We start from the raw sequence: 15,909 nt of genomic DNA on the forward strand, positions 1-15,909 counted from the left end.
CAAGGATTGACTCAGGAACCTTTTTTGGTCCGAGTGGCATAGTTCCTTAATTGCATAAACTTATTTTACCTTCAGAGGATAGAGTATAATTCTAATAATAGGTCAGGTATTCCAGTGAGTTAGTAACAAAATGCACAATGGCATTGGAGGACTTGAGTTTAAACTTGCAGTTCTCCATGACAAGTTTCTAATTTTGTTGAAGGGAGTTCCAAGTGTAGGACGCTTTTGAGAATGAACTCAGTCCTGTGCTGGAACTCTTTCTTCTAATGAAACTCTAATTCCAGGCCACACTAAGACCTTGAGGCCCATGCATTGGCTCCTTGTTCCAGCCGCGACACTATTATAGCTCCGGTTTGATCCCTACAAATGAGAGGTTGAGGAAATCTCTCCTTCCTCGTTAATATAAACTGGAACATTTCTATTTCAAGGTAACTTAGGTTGCAAGCAATGGCATAAAGGCCTCTGGCACTATCTGAGAGGCATTTCCACCAGATAGATCTTTGGTCTTAATTTATAGTGGGTCCCCGGAGTGAAGCTGCTCGCCAGTGGTGCTATAGTGAGTTTGCCCATTGAGAAAAATGATTCCATTTGATTATTACATTTTTGCTGCACCATTGCATTGATATCCACAAGCCTGTACAAGAAAGTAGCTGCAAAAAGCATGCAGAAGTCTTGGCAACCTTAATATAACCTCGGGGCTTAGGGTAATAATAGTTTAAAATGAATAATTTGGTGTACAGACTTCAAGGGTTAATGTCTATGCTATTGCAAGCAATAAAGATTTGATGAAAATGTTGATTGCCTCTTATGTTACTGACATACTCAAATTCATCAGTCACAAAATATTTCTGTTACGTTAATATAAACTGGAGCAATATATGATTTAAGGTGATTGGCAAAGGCGATGTGAGGAAAAACGTTTTTACGCAGCGAGTAGTTATGATCTGGAATACATTGCCTGAAAGGATGGTGAATGCAGATTCAATCGTGGCTTTCAAAAAGGAATTGGATAAATATTTGAAGGGAAAAAATTTGCAGGGCTGCGCGGAAAGAGCAGGGGAATGGGACGAGCTGGATTGCTCTTACAAAGAGCGGGCACAGGCTCGATGGGCCGAATGGCCGCCTCCTGTGCTGTAACAATTCTATGATTCTAGCACATCTGTCCAAGTATATGTATTTGTTGCAGTAAGCGATCTGAATACCAGGGCACAGGAAATATTTCCACCTTGTACTGTGTATTGGAGATACTGGTCTGATGCAACCCAATGCTTGCTGCCCTAGAGGGAAGAGTGAAGGGGTGAGCTGACCCTGGCTACCCTCATGCATTAGTTACAATAAGGTGCGGAGTGAGATGTTGGGGTAAATTTTAACTGCAAGTCGGGAAGGGAGCAGGGGGGAGGATTTTCGGGTGCGAAACCTGGAAGGTAAGTGGGCGGGTGGTGACGATCGCAACTTTAATGAGGCCCATCAATTGCACTTCCAGGTTTTGCACCCAGCAGCCAGCCGGGGTTCAGAGGGAGGGAGGGATCATGGGCTGGGGAGAAGATCGGGAAGGGGGATGCCAGGGAAGAGTTTGGGAGAGGGCTGAGGAAGAGTTCGGGGGGGCCCAGGAAGAGATCAGGAGGCCGGGAAGAAGATCTGAGGTCATTGGAGGCCCGGTGAAGAGTCGGAGGTATGTGGACGTCCACCATCGGGGTGGGGGTGTCCACCATCTGGTGGTGTGGGGAGGGGGGTGTTGGTCAATTGCAGGGGTCCTGTCGGCCAGGTGAGCTTGTCAGGCCTGGATAAAGCACTCCTGCCCCGCCAGGCCCACAAGCAGTGCAATAAAGGCACTCACCTCATGGAATCGGCCCTTCCCGCCTGCTTTCACCTGACATGAATGGGAAGTGATGGGAAACCCGTACAAGTAAGGTTAAATTTGTTTTATTATTCCAATACACAAAATATTAAGTACCTCAAGGAGCTCAATGAGGTACATTGCCCTTTTAAGTATCGGCCCTGCCGGCTTTAAGTGGGGGCGGGACTTCCTGGTGTCTGCTCTCCACACGCAATCAAACCTGCCTGGGTTAAACCTAGAAGTGGGCATGTTGGAGCCTGGATGCTGTCCCACTCTGAAAATGGAGGATACCCCCCACCCCCCCCCCCCCATCCCCAACCTGCCTGTTCTTGGGGGTTAAAATTTACCCCGTTATGTAGAAAGATCTGATATATGAAAAATATGCATTTTATGTTTTAATCATATAAATGAGGAATATGGAATAACATTGTAAACTGATCAGCAGCTTTTTTTTGTATAATGTTCATTTTCCTACTCCCCATTCTCATTTCACTTTTAATGAGGCAATTGTAACCTCAGAAATCCCAGTTATGATATACTAAGTGTGCAATAAAATATGTTAGCTTGTTTATCTGTAAATAGCTAATCTTAGTGAATTGGAAGCACAGGTGATTATCAGATGAAAATGTTGGCAACATAGCGATTGCAATATGTAATGTGTGGTTTGGAGAATTGCACAATGCAGTGTTTGTTCTCTTGTGGTAAAAAAGGTCAGCTTTGGTCACCCGATTCAAATAGAAATATAAATATTATTCTTTTATTCCCTCAATTTTCTCCTCTCCTCTCCCAAAAGCACCAAATTATGCTGTGGTCTACAGATCCGCAGACACCTACTGCCCTTCGGTACCTCGGCAAAGTGGCCATTCTTCATGCTCAAGTTTAGTGAGCAGTGTCTGGCTATTGGAATGTAGAAGACATCATAGCCAAACCCAATCTTGCCTTCACCTTATGTCCACCCAGATAATGTTCTCGAAGAACACTTTGGGCAACTGTAGCACCCATACCACTGCCCCAGTTGAGATCAGCTAATTCAGTACAGACTGGACACAGAACCTGGGACCTTTCTGGTCTGTATGGCTCAGCTATTCAACAGGAATGGTTACTTTTTAAAGAGGATTCTGCTCCCATCCCACCCTTCCCACCAGAGGATTACTAAGTTCTCAGAATGAATTATGTTATGATGGGAGTCTTTCTGAGTGCACACAGATACTTAACGGGTACGGTAGCATAGTGGTTATGTTACTGGACTAGTAATCCAGAGGCCTGGACTAAAATCCAGAGTCATGAGTTCAAATCCTGCCACGGCAGCTGGCGAATTTAAATTCAATTAATTAATTAAATTCAATTAATTAAAATTAAAATCTGGAATTAAAATACTAGTATCAGTAATGGTGGCCATGAAACTACCGGATTGTCGTAAAAACCCATCTGGTTCACTAATGTCCTTCAGGGAAGGAAACCTGCCGTCCTTACCCGGTCTGGCCTATATGTGACTCCAGACCCACAGCAATGTGGTTGATTCTTAATTGCCCTCTGAAATGGCCTAGCAAGCCACTCAGTTGTAAAATCTCGCTACGAAAAGTCATAATAAGAATAAAACCGGACGGACCACCCGGCATCGGACCACTAGGCACCGGACACGACAACGGCAAAAAAACACCAAGCCCAGTCGACCCTGCAAGGTCCTCCTTACTAACATCTGGGGACTTGTGCCAAAATTGGGAGAGCTGTCCCACAGACTAGTCAAGCAACAGCCTGACATAGCCATACTCACAGAATCATACCTTTCAGCCAACGTCCCAGACTCTTCCATCACCATCCCTGGGTATGTCCTGTCCCACCGGCAGGACAGACCCACCAGAGGTGGCGGTACAGTGATATACAGTCAGGAGGGAGTGGCCCTGGGAGTCCTCAACATTGACTCTGGACCCCATGAAATCTCATGGCATCAGGTCAAACATGGGCAAGGAAACCTCCTGCTGATTACCACCTACCGTCCTCCCTCAGCTGATGAATCAGTCCTCCACCATGTTGAGCACCACTTGGAGGAAGCACTGAGGGTAGCAAGGGCACAAAATGTACTCTGGGTGGGGGACTTCAATGTTCATCACCAAGAGTGGCTCGGTAGCACCACTACTGACCGAGCTGGCCGAGTCCTGAAGGACATAGCTGCTAGACTGGGCCTGCGGCAGGTGGTGAGCAAACCAACACGAGGGGAAAACTTACTTGACCTCGTCCTCACCAATGTACCTGTCGCAGATGCATCTGTCCATGACAGTATTGGTAGGAGTGACCACCGCACAGTCCTTGTGGAGATGAAGTCCCGTCTTCGCACTGAGGACACCATCCAACGTGTTGTGTGGCACTACCACCGTGCTAAATGGGATAGATTCAGAACAGATCTAGCAGCACAAAACTGGGCATCCATGAGGCGCTGTGGGCCATCAGCAGCAGCAGAATTGTATTCCACCACAATCTGTAACCTCATGGCCCGGCATATTCCTCACTCTACCATTACCAACAAGCCAGGGGATCAACCCTGGTTCAATGAGGAGTGTAGAAGAGCATGCCAGGAGCAGCACCAGGCGTACCTAAAAATGAGGTACCAACCTGGTGAAGCTACAACTCAGGACTACATGCATGCTAAACAGCGGAAGCAACATGCTATAGACAGAGCTAAGCGACTCCACAACCAACGGATCAGATCAAAGCTCTGCAGTCCTGCCACATCCAGTCGTGAATGGTGGTGGACAATTAAACAACTAACGGGAGGAGGAGGCTCTGCAAACATTCCCATTCTCAATGATGGCGGAGTCCAGCACGTGAGTGCAAAAGACAAGGCTGAAGCGTTTGCAACCATCTTCAGCCAGAAGTGCCGAGTGGATGATCCATCTCAGCATCCTCCCGATATCCCCACCATCACGGAAGCCAGTCTTCGGCCAATTCGATTCACTCCACGTGATATCAAGAAACGGCTGAGTGCACTGGATACAGCAAAGGCTATGGGCCCCGACAACATCCCAGCTGTAGTGCTGAAGACTTGTGCTCCAGAACTAGCTGCGCCTCTAGCCAGGCTGTTTCAGTACAGCTACAACACTGGCATCTACCCGACAATGTGGAAAATTGCCCAGGTATGTCCTGTCCACAAAAAGCAGGACAAATCCAATCCGGCCAATTACCGCCCCATCAGTCTACTCTCAATCATCAGCAAAGTGATGGAAGGTGTTGTCGACAGTGCTATCAAGCGGCACTTACTCACCAATAACCTGCTCACCGATGCTCAGTTTGGGTTCCGCCAGGACCACTCGGCTCCAGACCTCATTACAGCCTTGGTCCAAACATGGACAAAAGAGCTGAATTCCAGAGGTGAGGTGAGAGTGACTGCCCTTGACATCAAGGCAGCATTTGACCGAGTGTGGCACCAAGGAGCCCTAGTAAAATTGAAGTCCATGGGAATCAGGGGGAAAACTCTCCAGTGGCTGGAGTCATACCTAGCACAAAGGAAGATGGGAGTGGTTGTTGGAGGCCAATCATCTCAGCCCCAGGGCATTGCTGCAGGAGTTCCTCAGGGCAGTGTCCTAGGCCCAACCATCTTCAGCTGCTTCATCAATGACCTTCCCTCCATCATAAGGTCAGAAATGGGGATGTTCGCTGATGACTGCACAGTGTTCAGTTCCATTCGCAACCCCTCAGATAATGAAGCAGTCCGAGCCCGCATGCAGCAAGACCTGGACAACATCCAGGCTTGGGATCATAAGTGGCAAGTAACATTCGCGCCAGATAAGTGCCAGGCAATGACCATCTCCAACAAGAGAGAGTCTAACCACCTCCCCTTGACATTCAACGGCATTACCATCGCCGAATCCCCCACCATCAACATCCTGGGGGTCACCATTGACCAGAAACTGAACTGGACCAGCCATATAAATATTGTGGCTACGAGAGCAGGTCAGAGGCTGGGTATTCTGCGGCGAGTGACTCACCTCCTGACTCCCCAAAGCCTTTCCACCATCTACAAGGCACAAGTCAGGAGTGTGATGGAATACTCTCCACTTGCCTGGATGAGTGCAGCTCCAACAACACTCAAGAAGCTCGACACCATCCAAGATAAAGCAGCCCACTTGATTGGCACCCCATCCACCACCCTAAACATTCACTCCCTTCACCACCGGCGCACTGTGGCTGCAGTGTGCACCATCCACAGGATGCACTGCAGCAACTCGCCAAGGCTTCTTCGACAGCACCTCCCAAACCCGCGACCTCTACCACCTAGAAGGACAAGAGCAGCAGGCGCATGGGAACAACACCACCTGCACGTTCCCCTCCAAGTCACACACCATCCCGACTTGGAAATATATCGCCGTTCCTTCATCGTCGCTGGGTCAAAATCCTGGAACTCCCTTCCTAACAGCACTGTGGGAGAACCGTCACCACACGGACTGCAGCGGTTCAAGAAGGCGGCTCACCACCACCTTCTCGAGGGCAATTAGGGATGGGCAATAAATGCTGGCCTCGTCAGCGACGCCCACATCCCATGAACGAATAAAAAAAAAGATAGCTTCCAAGGTGGAGACAAAACACAGGACTTAACCAACTCCAACAAGAAGAGGTGCCCGATAGTTGTCATGGTCAATTCAATACACTCTGTCACACTCTCTCCCACTAGCAGTAGCATTCTTCTGCACAACCTCAGCAAATTCCATGTCAGTTAGCAATCTGGATGTCAGGACTTCCTTATCAACACCAGGAATGGATTCAAAACTCAAGTCAGCAAACAATGACCTGCGTTGAAAGAGGTTCTCTGCTTCAGAATAAGCCATTGGTGGGATCCTAGGCTGTGTCAGATACAACTGCTTCCTCTGCTAGCGGAATTAATTTACAGTGCCAAAAGTAGCTGACAATAGATTTTGCTTCCAGTTGCCCTGTCATGTTTTGGGATTTCTATTTGTCCTCAAGGGGATTTTTGGTTTAAGTTATAATGGGATGAAAATTGGGTGGGTTCTACAATGGGTGGGCAGTTAGCTCCAAAATGAACCCCAATATGTTTCGACATAAAGTCAGATTCAAGACTCTTAGGATTAATTCCCAACGGTCCAACATTTTTTTTTCACTTGACAGAAAAATGGCTGGAGCCACTGGGACAAACAGGGATTAGGTATGTTAATGAGTTCTTCCAAAAGGAGAGATTTTTCCAGCCATCAAAACTGTTATCCATATCAGTTTGAGACAACAGAGAGAGGTAAAGGATTTCCACAGTTGTGCGAACCTGGGCAAGAATGAGTTAAAGTAGGAGGCAGTACAATGAGTCATGATTTTAACACCGTGAGGATGCAGGGAGAAAGAACAGAATGCAGGATGTCTCGTTTGGAGCTTAGGAGGAACAAGAGAGTAAAGTTCAAAGGAACAATGTCAATGAAATGGAGACTAACAGATGAGGTCATGATATAAGAGAACATTCTGGAAGCAAGGTGCTTCCCAAAAATCTGAGTAGCAGAAATTGGCTTGGTACTACCTAGATTTCCCTGAAGTATTATCTAGTACTGTTTACCGTAAGTGACTGGTGGGCTCTTTCCTGTAATACTGTTAAATATTAATTACACCAAATGTTTATGTGCAATATTAAGTCTTGTTGATAGTTGCTGTGCTGTTTCAATAAATCCCAGAAGGCATACTCTAGGTTTGTTGTACTTTACTGAAGCTTGTGTCAGTGTATTTAGTCTGTGTGCTGAAACAGTAAGGTAAGTGCTGTATGATTAATGGAAAGGGGAGAAAGTACTTTAAAAAGAAAGTTGCACTCCCAGCAACAGCTGGTTGCCAGGGTAAAGCTAGCCCATGGCGTACTAAGCTGTTTATGCACAATTTTGTGAAGTCAAGTCATTTGAATAATTAGCATAAGCTTCCAGCACAACTTTTGCCTTGTGCCACCAGCTAGCTTAATGGGGCAGACAGAAAACCTGGCTTGCAACTAAAATTTAAAGGGGATATGACCACTTAAAGGTATAGTTACCTTTAACAAGTATTGTTTCAGCCCTTATGAAAGTTCAGAAAGGAATTTTAATATTTGTCAGTTTTTGCTAAAGCTTTGTGGGACAAGAGGGAGAAAGAAAGAAATGCCAAACAAAAATGAAGTAAACGGAAAACAATGTGAAGGCACAAAACTGTGGGCAGCACAGCACCTGACCTCCTGTTTGATGGATCATAAAGTGGACATATTGCTGCATGCAGTCAATGAGAGAAGGGTTTCCCTTTCTGGACATTCAGAAAATCTCCTCCACCACCCCCCCCACCCCCCAACTCCATTTCACCATCCAATTATTTCTTAAAAGATTCCAGGCTTTTGATTGCAGCTACTCTTTCTGAAAGTCTATCCATATGTTGATCACTCTTTGTAGAAGAATTTCCTGATTTTAGTTCTAAATTTACCTTTTGCTAGTTTGAACCTATGTCCCCTTGTCCTACTCTTGTAATTTAATTGAAAGTAATATTCTGGGTTTATCTTTTCCATTCCATTCACATGGGAGCCATCTACGAGGATCAGCATTCTGGGAATATTGCCACCCAGGAAAAGTTCAGTGCTTTCGTGAGCTGATCGGGTGGAATGTGAGCTGTGAGGAGGATGCAAAGAGGCTCCAAAGTGATTTAGACAAGTTGGGTGAGTGGGCAAGAACATGGCAGATGCAGTATAAAGTGGATAAATGTGAGGTTATCCACTTTGGTTGTAAAAACAGAAAGACGGAGTATTGTGTGCAGTTTTGGTCTCCTTATCTGAGGAAGGATGGAGGGAGTGCAACAAAGGTTTACTGGACTGATTCCTGGGATGGCAGGACTGACGTATGAGGAGAGATTGGGTCGACTAGGCCTATATTCACCAGAATTTAGAAGAATGAGAGGTGATCTCGTCGAAACATATAAAATTCTAACAGGACTAGACAGACTAGATGCAGGGAGGATGTTCCCGATGGATGGGGAATCCATAACCAGGGGTCATAGTCTCAGGATACAGGGTATGCCAATTAGAACCGAGATGAGGAGAAATTTCTTCACTCAGAGGATGGTGAACCTGTGGAATTCTCTACCACAGAAGGCAGTGGAGGCCAAATCATTAAATATATTCAAGAAGGAGATAGATATATTTCTTAATGCTAAAGGGATCAAAGGATATGGGGAAAAAGCGGGAACAGGGTACTGAGTTAGACGATCAGCCATGATCATTTTGAATGGCGGAGCAGGCCCGAAGGGCCGAATGGCCTACTCTTGCTCCTATTTTCTATCCTTTCCACAGGGAAATAAAAGCATGTTGCCCTCTTGCAAACAAGCTCTTGTCACTTTACTTGCTACATTTCAGTAGCCGACTGACTGGTCTAGCACATGCCATTGGCAGTGGCTTCAAAGGATTCAATGACGTAAAAGTTTAATACACCCATGGGAAGAGCCGGTGTGCAAGATGTTATCAGGTTTGCCTCCAAGAAATGGCATGTGTATCTTTCCATTTTCCTCCCTTCCTGTCCTGTAGGAGTAGCGTGCCATGATCCTCACCAAAGTGCCAATTTTAATTTGAGAGTCCAGATGAGTGTCATTGCGTTATTCAACCAGAGACTGCATCAAAGCTGAGCCCAATATCTTATTCGCTTGATGTCCACATAAGTCATTGGATAGCAATCAGGAGTGCTTTGTCTAGTTGTTGGTGCCAGATTTTGGCCACTTTGGCTAATATTAATTAATAGGTCTGAGAGTCTAGTGTCAGCAACTTTAATACTTTATTAAGAAATATAAGATTAGCAGATTTTCTGTCCTTTACCTTATCTTATATTGCTACATCAATCATAGGAAATACGCAAGTGATACGCGTCCGTACTACATACATTAGACAGCCCGCTGGATGGAACATTGGAGACCTTGAGCTTGAACTCAGTTCCAGCTGCCCACCTTACACCAATATACTCTGACTTTGATACTCTATAGTGATTCATCCATGCCACCTGACCCTTCTTTGTCTTCTTGCTTGTTTTTGGCACAAAACTAGCAACTGCAGCTGTGACCTCCCTTATCTGTGATTTACAAGGACACACTCCTTGGTACCTAGCAGCATTCAGTTACTTTTCTTCAGTGGTTCTCTTATTATCCCTAAACTAGCTTGCCCGTTGTTAATTATGTTGACCGTTAATGCTTTCTGCTCATGTCAAGTTATCCTAAATTAGTAATTTTCTACTATTATCCCTATATCCTACAATCCTATAACCTTCCAAGTGTTTAAATAATAAACTTTTCAGAATTCCATTCCCCATTATTCAATTTGAAATTATTTTGAATGTTACCTTCTAGATATTATACAAAACCTTTAGTATGTTGAATTTACAATCATCTAGAAATAAGAAGCAAAGGGTTATTCAATGTTGCAGATATTGCATTCCTCCAACTGTGGCCTCTTGTACATCCCCCACTCCTTTTACCCCACCATTGGCGACTGTGCCTTCAGCCTTCTAGGCCCACAGCTCTGGACTTGCCTCCCCTAAACCACCACATCTCCACATCTCCACATCTCTCACCTCCTTTAAAAAGCTCCTTAAAACCTACCACTTTGACCAAACTTTTAGTCACCCATCCTTGGTGTTAATTTTTGTCTGATTACGCTCCTGTGAAGCTCTGTGGGACGTTTTCCTACGTTAAAAGCACTATATAATTGAAGATGTTGTTGTTTCTACAGGGGAAAGAGGAGAGCTATGCCTTGGAAGTGTGTGATTTTCATCCTTTTGGCGATTGTTGAGGGGTTCAACTCCTGTCCAAGTGTCTGCACTTGTAGCCATACACAGAAGAATCTAATAGTGGACTGTGCAAGTGCAGGACTCAACTTTCTTCCTTCTGATATACCCAAAGCTGTCAACATTCTGAAATTAAGAAATAATTCAATTAAATTAGAAACAAATTCCTTTAGGAATACACCTGATCTTCAAGTGCTTCATCTTCAGAAGAACAATCTCACCTTGCTGCCAGGTGACTTACTTGCTTGGGTTCCTCAGCTAAGGGGGCTTTATTTGTATAGCAATCAGTTGACCCACTTACCAGATAGTATCTTCAACAATGTTTCCAATCTAGAATACCTCCTTCTCAGTGGGAACCAGTTACTCAATGTCTCTGATCAACTTTTCCTCCCCCTGAAGAAACTCAAGACACTAATTTTGTCCAACAACCATCTCCAAGTGATTTCCCCACGTGTTTTCCTGGGTTTGGAAGCATTGAAAGTATTGTCTTTGGCATTCAATCATCTGTCTGTTCTTCCAGAGTCTCTCTTTCACCCCTTGCATAATCTCAGATTGTGTGCTCTCAACAACAATAAACTGGACTCCCTTCCTGAGAAGGTCTTCTATGGTTTGCGAAGCCTGACCTGGATAACCCTGGCAAATAACAGCCTCCGAGAGTTACCCTCTAAGCTCTTCAGCCACACGTCACTTCTAAAACTCTTTCTCTACAGCAACCAACTGGAGAGTCTACCTACAGGATTTTTGCATTCTTTAAAGGTGAGATCAAATTATTTAACATTATTAGCTTTGCTGAAATAGTTAAATAATGTGGACAACAGGGGGAATTTTAACTTCCCCCAGCCCCCTCCGCCCAGAGGAAACCGGGTGTGGCGGGGGGGAGGGGCAGTTAAAATGGCCCAGGTCAATTACCCGCTCTGTTCCCGTTCCGTGGAGATTTTAATGCTGCTGTTTTTGGCGGTGGATGAGGCACCCACCTAGATCGTGTATACAAGTCGTGGTCCTATTATGTCAATAGGACCCCAATGGCCTTTCAACCAAGATCTGAGCAGGGTGCCCACTGCCCATGTCCCATTCAATGAAAGCTGCTCTGAAGACTGAAGCAGCCACAAGAGGCAATTGTAGCAGTGCTCCTCCAAGTCCCACACAAATGTCTCAGTCCCTGCTGCCCGGGCCCCCCACCCAACCATCCCACCCACAATCTCCTTCCTTCCAACCAGCAGGTGGCCTCCGGGCTGCACAACTTTAACCAGCCAGCCTCTGGCCAGCTTCCTCTTTCCTCCCATTTTGGGTGAGCAGCTGGCTGGCAGGATGTAAATGAGAGCCAGGAGTTAAAACAGTCCAGGCCTCAAGCTGATGATGTCGGGTGTGTTGGACACTTGCCCCGTCCCTCACCTGCCTGAAACCCGCTCCCAGTTAAAATCCCTCCCAATGACTCTGTTGACCAGTCATAGAATGGCACTGATTGCAGCTATGGAGAAAGTAAACATTCAAGCCACTCCCCTGCCCAGGTACAGGAGCCCAAAAGGAAATAAATGTCCAGAGAATAATTGGCAATTGCTAATGATGAGAAGGTATCTACTCAATGATTTACAATTAAAGCTGCCAGATCTCTCTCGGCATTGCTCATGGTAAGTTGGATGACACTCAATTTTACAATAACCAGGAGTGTTATACTATGCAATACATTTATGAATTATTCTACTTAGATGGAGCTGTATTTATGCTGATCTGTCCCTTTAAGCCCACCAAGTTTAGTTCTTTTAAGTAAAAACACAGCCTGAGCTCAATCAGAGTTTACTTGCTGTTTGGTAAGGCAAGCTTTTCCCCTTCCCTCTGAAGGTGTTGCCTTTGTGTTGATGCCATGGGTGCCAGTAACTCTTTGGTACCTTCCCATATGGCTATTATTCATGTGTGAGCCGTAACAATGAGTATTAGCAGTTGGGTGGGTGGGAGACAAGCCCAGTTCTGTTGTCATCTGATGCCCACACACACAGTTCCCAGCAGGGGTCACTGGATAATGATCCAGAGCCTCTTCCTCTCCCTAACCCAGAGGAACTGAGGCCAACTGTACCACCCCTACCATCACCCCAGCTGTAACCAGCTAAATCAGCACAGATCGGTAAGTTAACTTAGGACTTTCTGATTTGTATGGCTCACCTTAGACACTGGATGAATTTGCTGAGAAGTAATAGCAGCTAGGGTGTAATCTAATCAAAGCGTCTGTATGGTTTAAATATCGAAATAGAAGATACCCGGAATTGAGTGACAAGCGAAAATTCAATCATGTGGTTCGGAGTTTTACTTGGGAGCTGGAATTTATATTCTAACATTTATGTGATAAATAATGTGTTTTGCAGGACCTTACTTACTTGGATCTACATGACAACCAGTTAGAGTTGGTACCTGATGGAGCCTTTCAGCCTCTAGCTAGCCTCAGTACCATCAGGTTAGACCAAAACCCCTGGAGGTGCGACTCTGATAACAGTTACCTTCGCTGCTGGATCAAACATCACAGAAATACTGTCAAGAGTAGGAGTATCAGCAAACCAGAATCTGTGATATGTCACACACCAGATCATCTGGCAGGAAGCGCCATGGTGGATGTGTCTGACAGAGAGATGGGCAAATGTTAATCTTTGTAACTCATTACCACCCATTACATCATTCACAGAGGTCACTTAAAATAACATCACTTGAATGTTGAGTGAATATTCCTGCAACTAGAACAGAAGTTTAAAAAACTCCTAATCATTTTATGCCTGTAGCTGTTATACTTCATGTTCAAAATAACACCATCAATTACACATTATCACTGTCTAACTCGTCTTGTATTGTAATTTTTTCAGTTGTGTCACTGATAGACATTGGAACACTTTCCATTTTAGGCCTGTACCAAGCACTCTCAAGTCAGGTAAAGCATGGTTAGATGCAGAGTAATGTCTCTCTGTAGCATCCCATTCTCAGACAAGTGTCCCTTACTGCACCAAAAAAAATTTCTCTAGTTTCCGTACACTGTGCACTATTTGGAGCTGCTTCTCAATTAAGAATTGTCTTCAACGTGTCCTGAAAATGGAGTTTCAGCTTACATGTGTTCTCAAAATGGAGTTGGTAGTCAGGCTGAATGCTGGGAAATCAAGAGGGCAATTGCTAATTAAAATCATCAATTCTTATCTAAACAAAACATTCCGTACCAGAGATAGAAAACAAGCTATCTATGTCTCAAACCTTGAAATGGCTCATTAGGGGAATATAAATATATCATGCCTATCTGGACCTGTGTGAGACCCTTCATTAGTGAGAACCTGAGAAGCTGGGGTGTAAAAGCGTGACCTGGCATGTCTAGGTACTGGTGCTTAATTATCTTGGAGGCCATCAAGGGTGCCAAATGGCTGTGTGAGGTGATTGACACCAGTAGGGATGAATTCTTTTAACACGTGTTAGATTGGTTAGTAAAATCAAAGAGGTTTCTTTGAAATCAAGGCTATATAAAATGTTTTTTTTTACAGTTCTTAGTTTAGTAATTTTAGTAGTAGAAGTTGTAAGGGTTCTTTGTGTAGTATGTATAGAAGGGTGTCTCTGTAAAAAATAGAAAGTGCAACTCTGAGAGGGAGAGTGAGAGGTTACTGAAGTTAAGATTGCATGGCTATCCAGTCAGATGCAGGCAGATATAAGTGTTTCACTTAAGTGTACAAGTTTCCCTGAGATCAATGGAAGTGAGATTTAAGCCAGCTAGTTCAGATACAGCTACCAGCGTGAAAGATGAATCTACCCAGGAGCAGAGGATCCAGGAGGAAATGATAGCACCTCTACAGAAAGCTAACACCATCATCCCAGAGAAAGGCGAGACAACTAGTTTCTCTATGCCAGCTCTTAAAGGCAAGGTTGCATAAGTTCTGGAAACATTGCAAACTACAAGCATATAGACTTTAATCTATTCAATAGAATTACATTACATAGAATTATATAGATCGTACCGCACAGAAACAGACCATTCAGCCCAACTGATCCATGCCGGTGTTTATGCTTCATATGAGCCCCCTCCCTCCCTACTTCATATAACCCTATCATTATATGCTTCTATTCCTTTCTCCATCATGTGTTTATCTAGTTTCCCCTTAAATACATCTATGCTAGTCTCCTCAACTACTCCTTGTGGTAGTGAGTTCCACATTCTGGGTAAAGAAATTTCTCTTGAATGCCCTATTGAAATTACTAGTGACTATCTTATATTTATGGCCTATAGTTCTGGTCTTCCTGCAAGTAAAAACATCTTCTCCACGTCTACCCTATTAAACCCTTTTATAGTCTTAAAGAACTCTATCAGATCACACCACAGTCTTCTACTTTCTGGAGAAAAGAGCCCCAGCCTGTTCAATCTTGCCTGATAGGTATACCCTCTCAGTTCTGGTATCATCCTAGTAAATCTTCTTTGCACCTTCTCTAGTGCCTCAATGTCCTTTTTATAATATGGAGACCAGAACTGTTAACAGTACTCCAATTGTAGTCTAACCAAGGTCATATACATGTTTAGCATAACTTCTCTCTGTTTTTCAATTCTATCCCTATAGAAAGAAACCCCAGTGCTTGGTTTGCTTTTTTTTATGGCCTTATTAACTTGCGTCGCTACTTTTAGTGATTTGTGTATCTGTACCGCCAGATCCCTCTGCTCCTCTACCCCATTTAGACTCTTATTTTCCAAGGAATTTATGGCCTCCTTATTCTTCCTACCAAAATGTAACACCTCACACTTATCTATATTGACATTAATTTGCCAATTACACGGCCATTCTGCAAGTTTATTGATGTCTTCCTGTATTTTGTCGCAGTCCTTCTCAGTATTAACTACACCTCCCAATTTGGTGTCGTCCGTAAATTTTGAAATTGTACTTCCAATTCCCGAGTCCAAATCATTTATGTAAATGGTAAACACCAGTGATCCCAGCACCGATCCTTGTGGAACACCACTTCCCACCTTGTGCCAGTCTGAGCAATTATCTTTAACCCAACTCTCTGTTTTCTGTTTCGTAGCCAGTTTGCTATCCATTCTGCTACTTGTCCCCTGACTCCACATGCTCTGACCTTAGTCATGAGACTACTATGCGGTACCTTATCAAAGGCCTTTTGAAAATCCAAATCCTAATGCTGTTAACTTGTCAGCTACCTAAGGAGTCCAATCCTAAATTAATCTCACCAATTTATATCAATCTCAATCACTGATCTCAACTGTAAATTTATCATCAACAAGCTAGATAATACTGAACTACTGTGACATAACTGAACTTAAGGGGAGGGGGTTAAGAATTCCTCTGGTGC

General features: G+C 44.4%; 1 protein-coding gene across 4 annotated transcripts; it reads left to right on the forward strand.

Annotated features, from left to right (window-relative positions):
• Positions 1 to 7,176: 7,176 nt before the first annotated feature.
• Positions 7,177 to 13,416, forward strand: LOC137300853 (carboxypeptidase N subunit 2-like). Of its 4 annotated transcripts, none has more exons than XM_067970107.1 (3): positions 7,177 to 7,386; positions 10,542 to 11,352; positions 12,954 to 13,416. In XM_067970107.1, the coding sequence occupies exons 2-3, from the start codon at positions 10,558 to 10,560 to the stop codon at positions 13,227 to 13,229; spliced, it is 1,071 nt and encodes a 356-aa protein (XP_067826208.1). In that variant the 5' UTR covers positions 7,177 to 7,386; positions 10,542 to 10,557; the 3' UTR covers positions 13,230 to 13,416. The 4 variants fall into 4 exon arrangements, with proteins under 4 accessions (XP_067826208.1, XP_067826209.1, XP_067826207.1 ...); XM_067970108.1 differs by lacking the exon at positions 7,177 to 7,386 and adding an exon at positions 7,454 to 7,514; XM_067970106.1 differs by lacking the exon at positions 7,177 to 7,386 and adding an exon at positions 7,494 to 7,575.
• The last annotated feature ends 2,493 nt before the right edge of the window (positions 13,417 to 15,909 follow it).

Source organism: Heptranchias perlo, chromosome 32 (genome assembly GCF_035084215.1).
Source record: "Heptranchias perlo isolate sHepPer1 chromosome 32, sHepPer1.hap1, whole genome shotgun sequence".
Taxonomy (NCBI): domain Eukaryota; kingdom Metazoa; phylum Chordata; class Chondrichthyes; order Hexanchiformes; family Hexanchidae; genus Heptranchias; species Heptranchias perlo.

Coding starts and splice junctions, on each gene's coding strand:
- LOC137300853 (XM_067970107.1), top strand. CDS start 10,558: ATGCCTTGGAAGTGTGTGATTTTCATCCTTTTGGCGATTGTTGAGGGG. Junction 11,353..12,953: donor GATTTTTGCATTCTTTAAAG/GTGAGATCAAAT, acceptor TGTGTTTTGCAG/GACCTTACTTACTTGGATCT.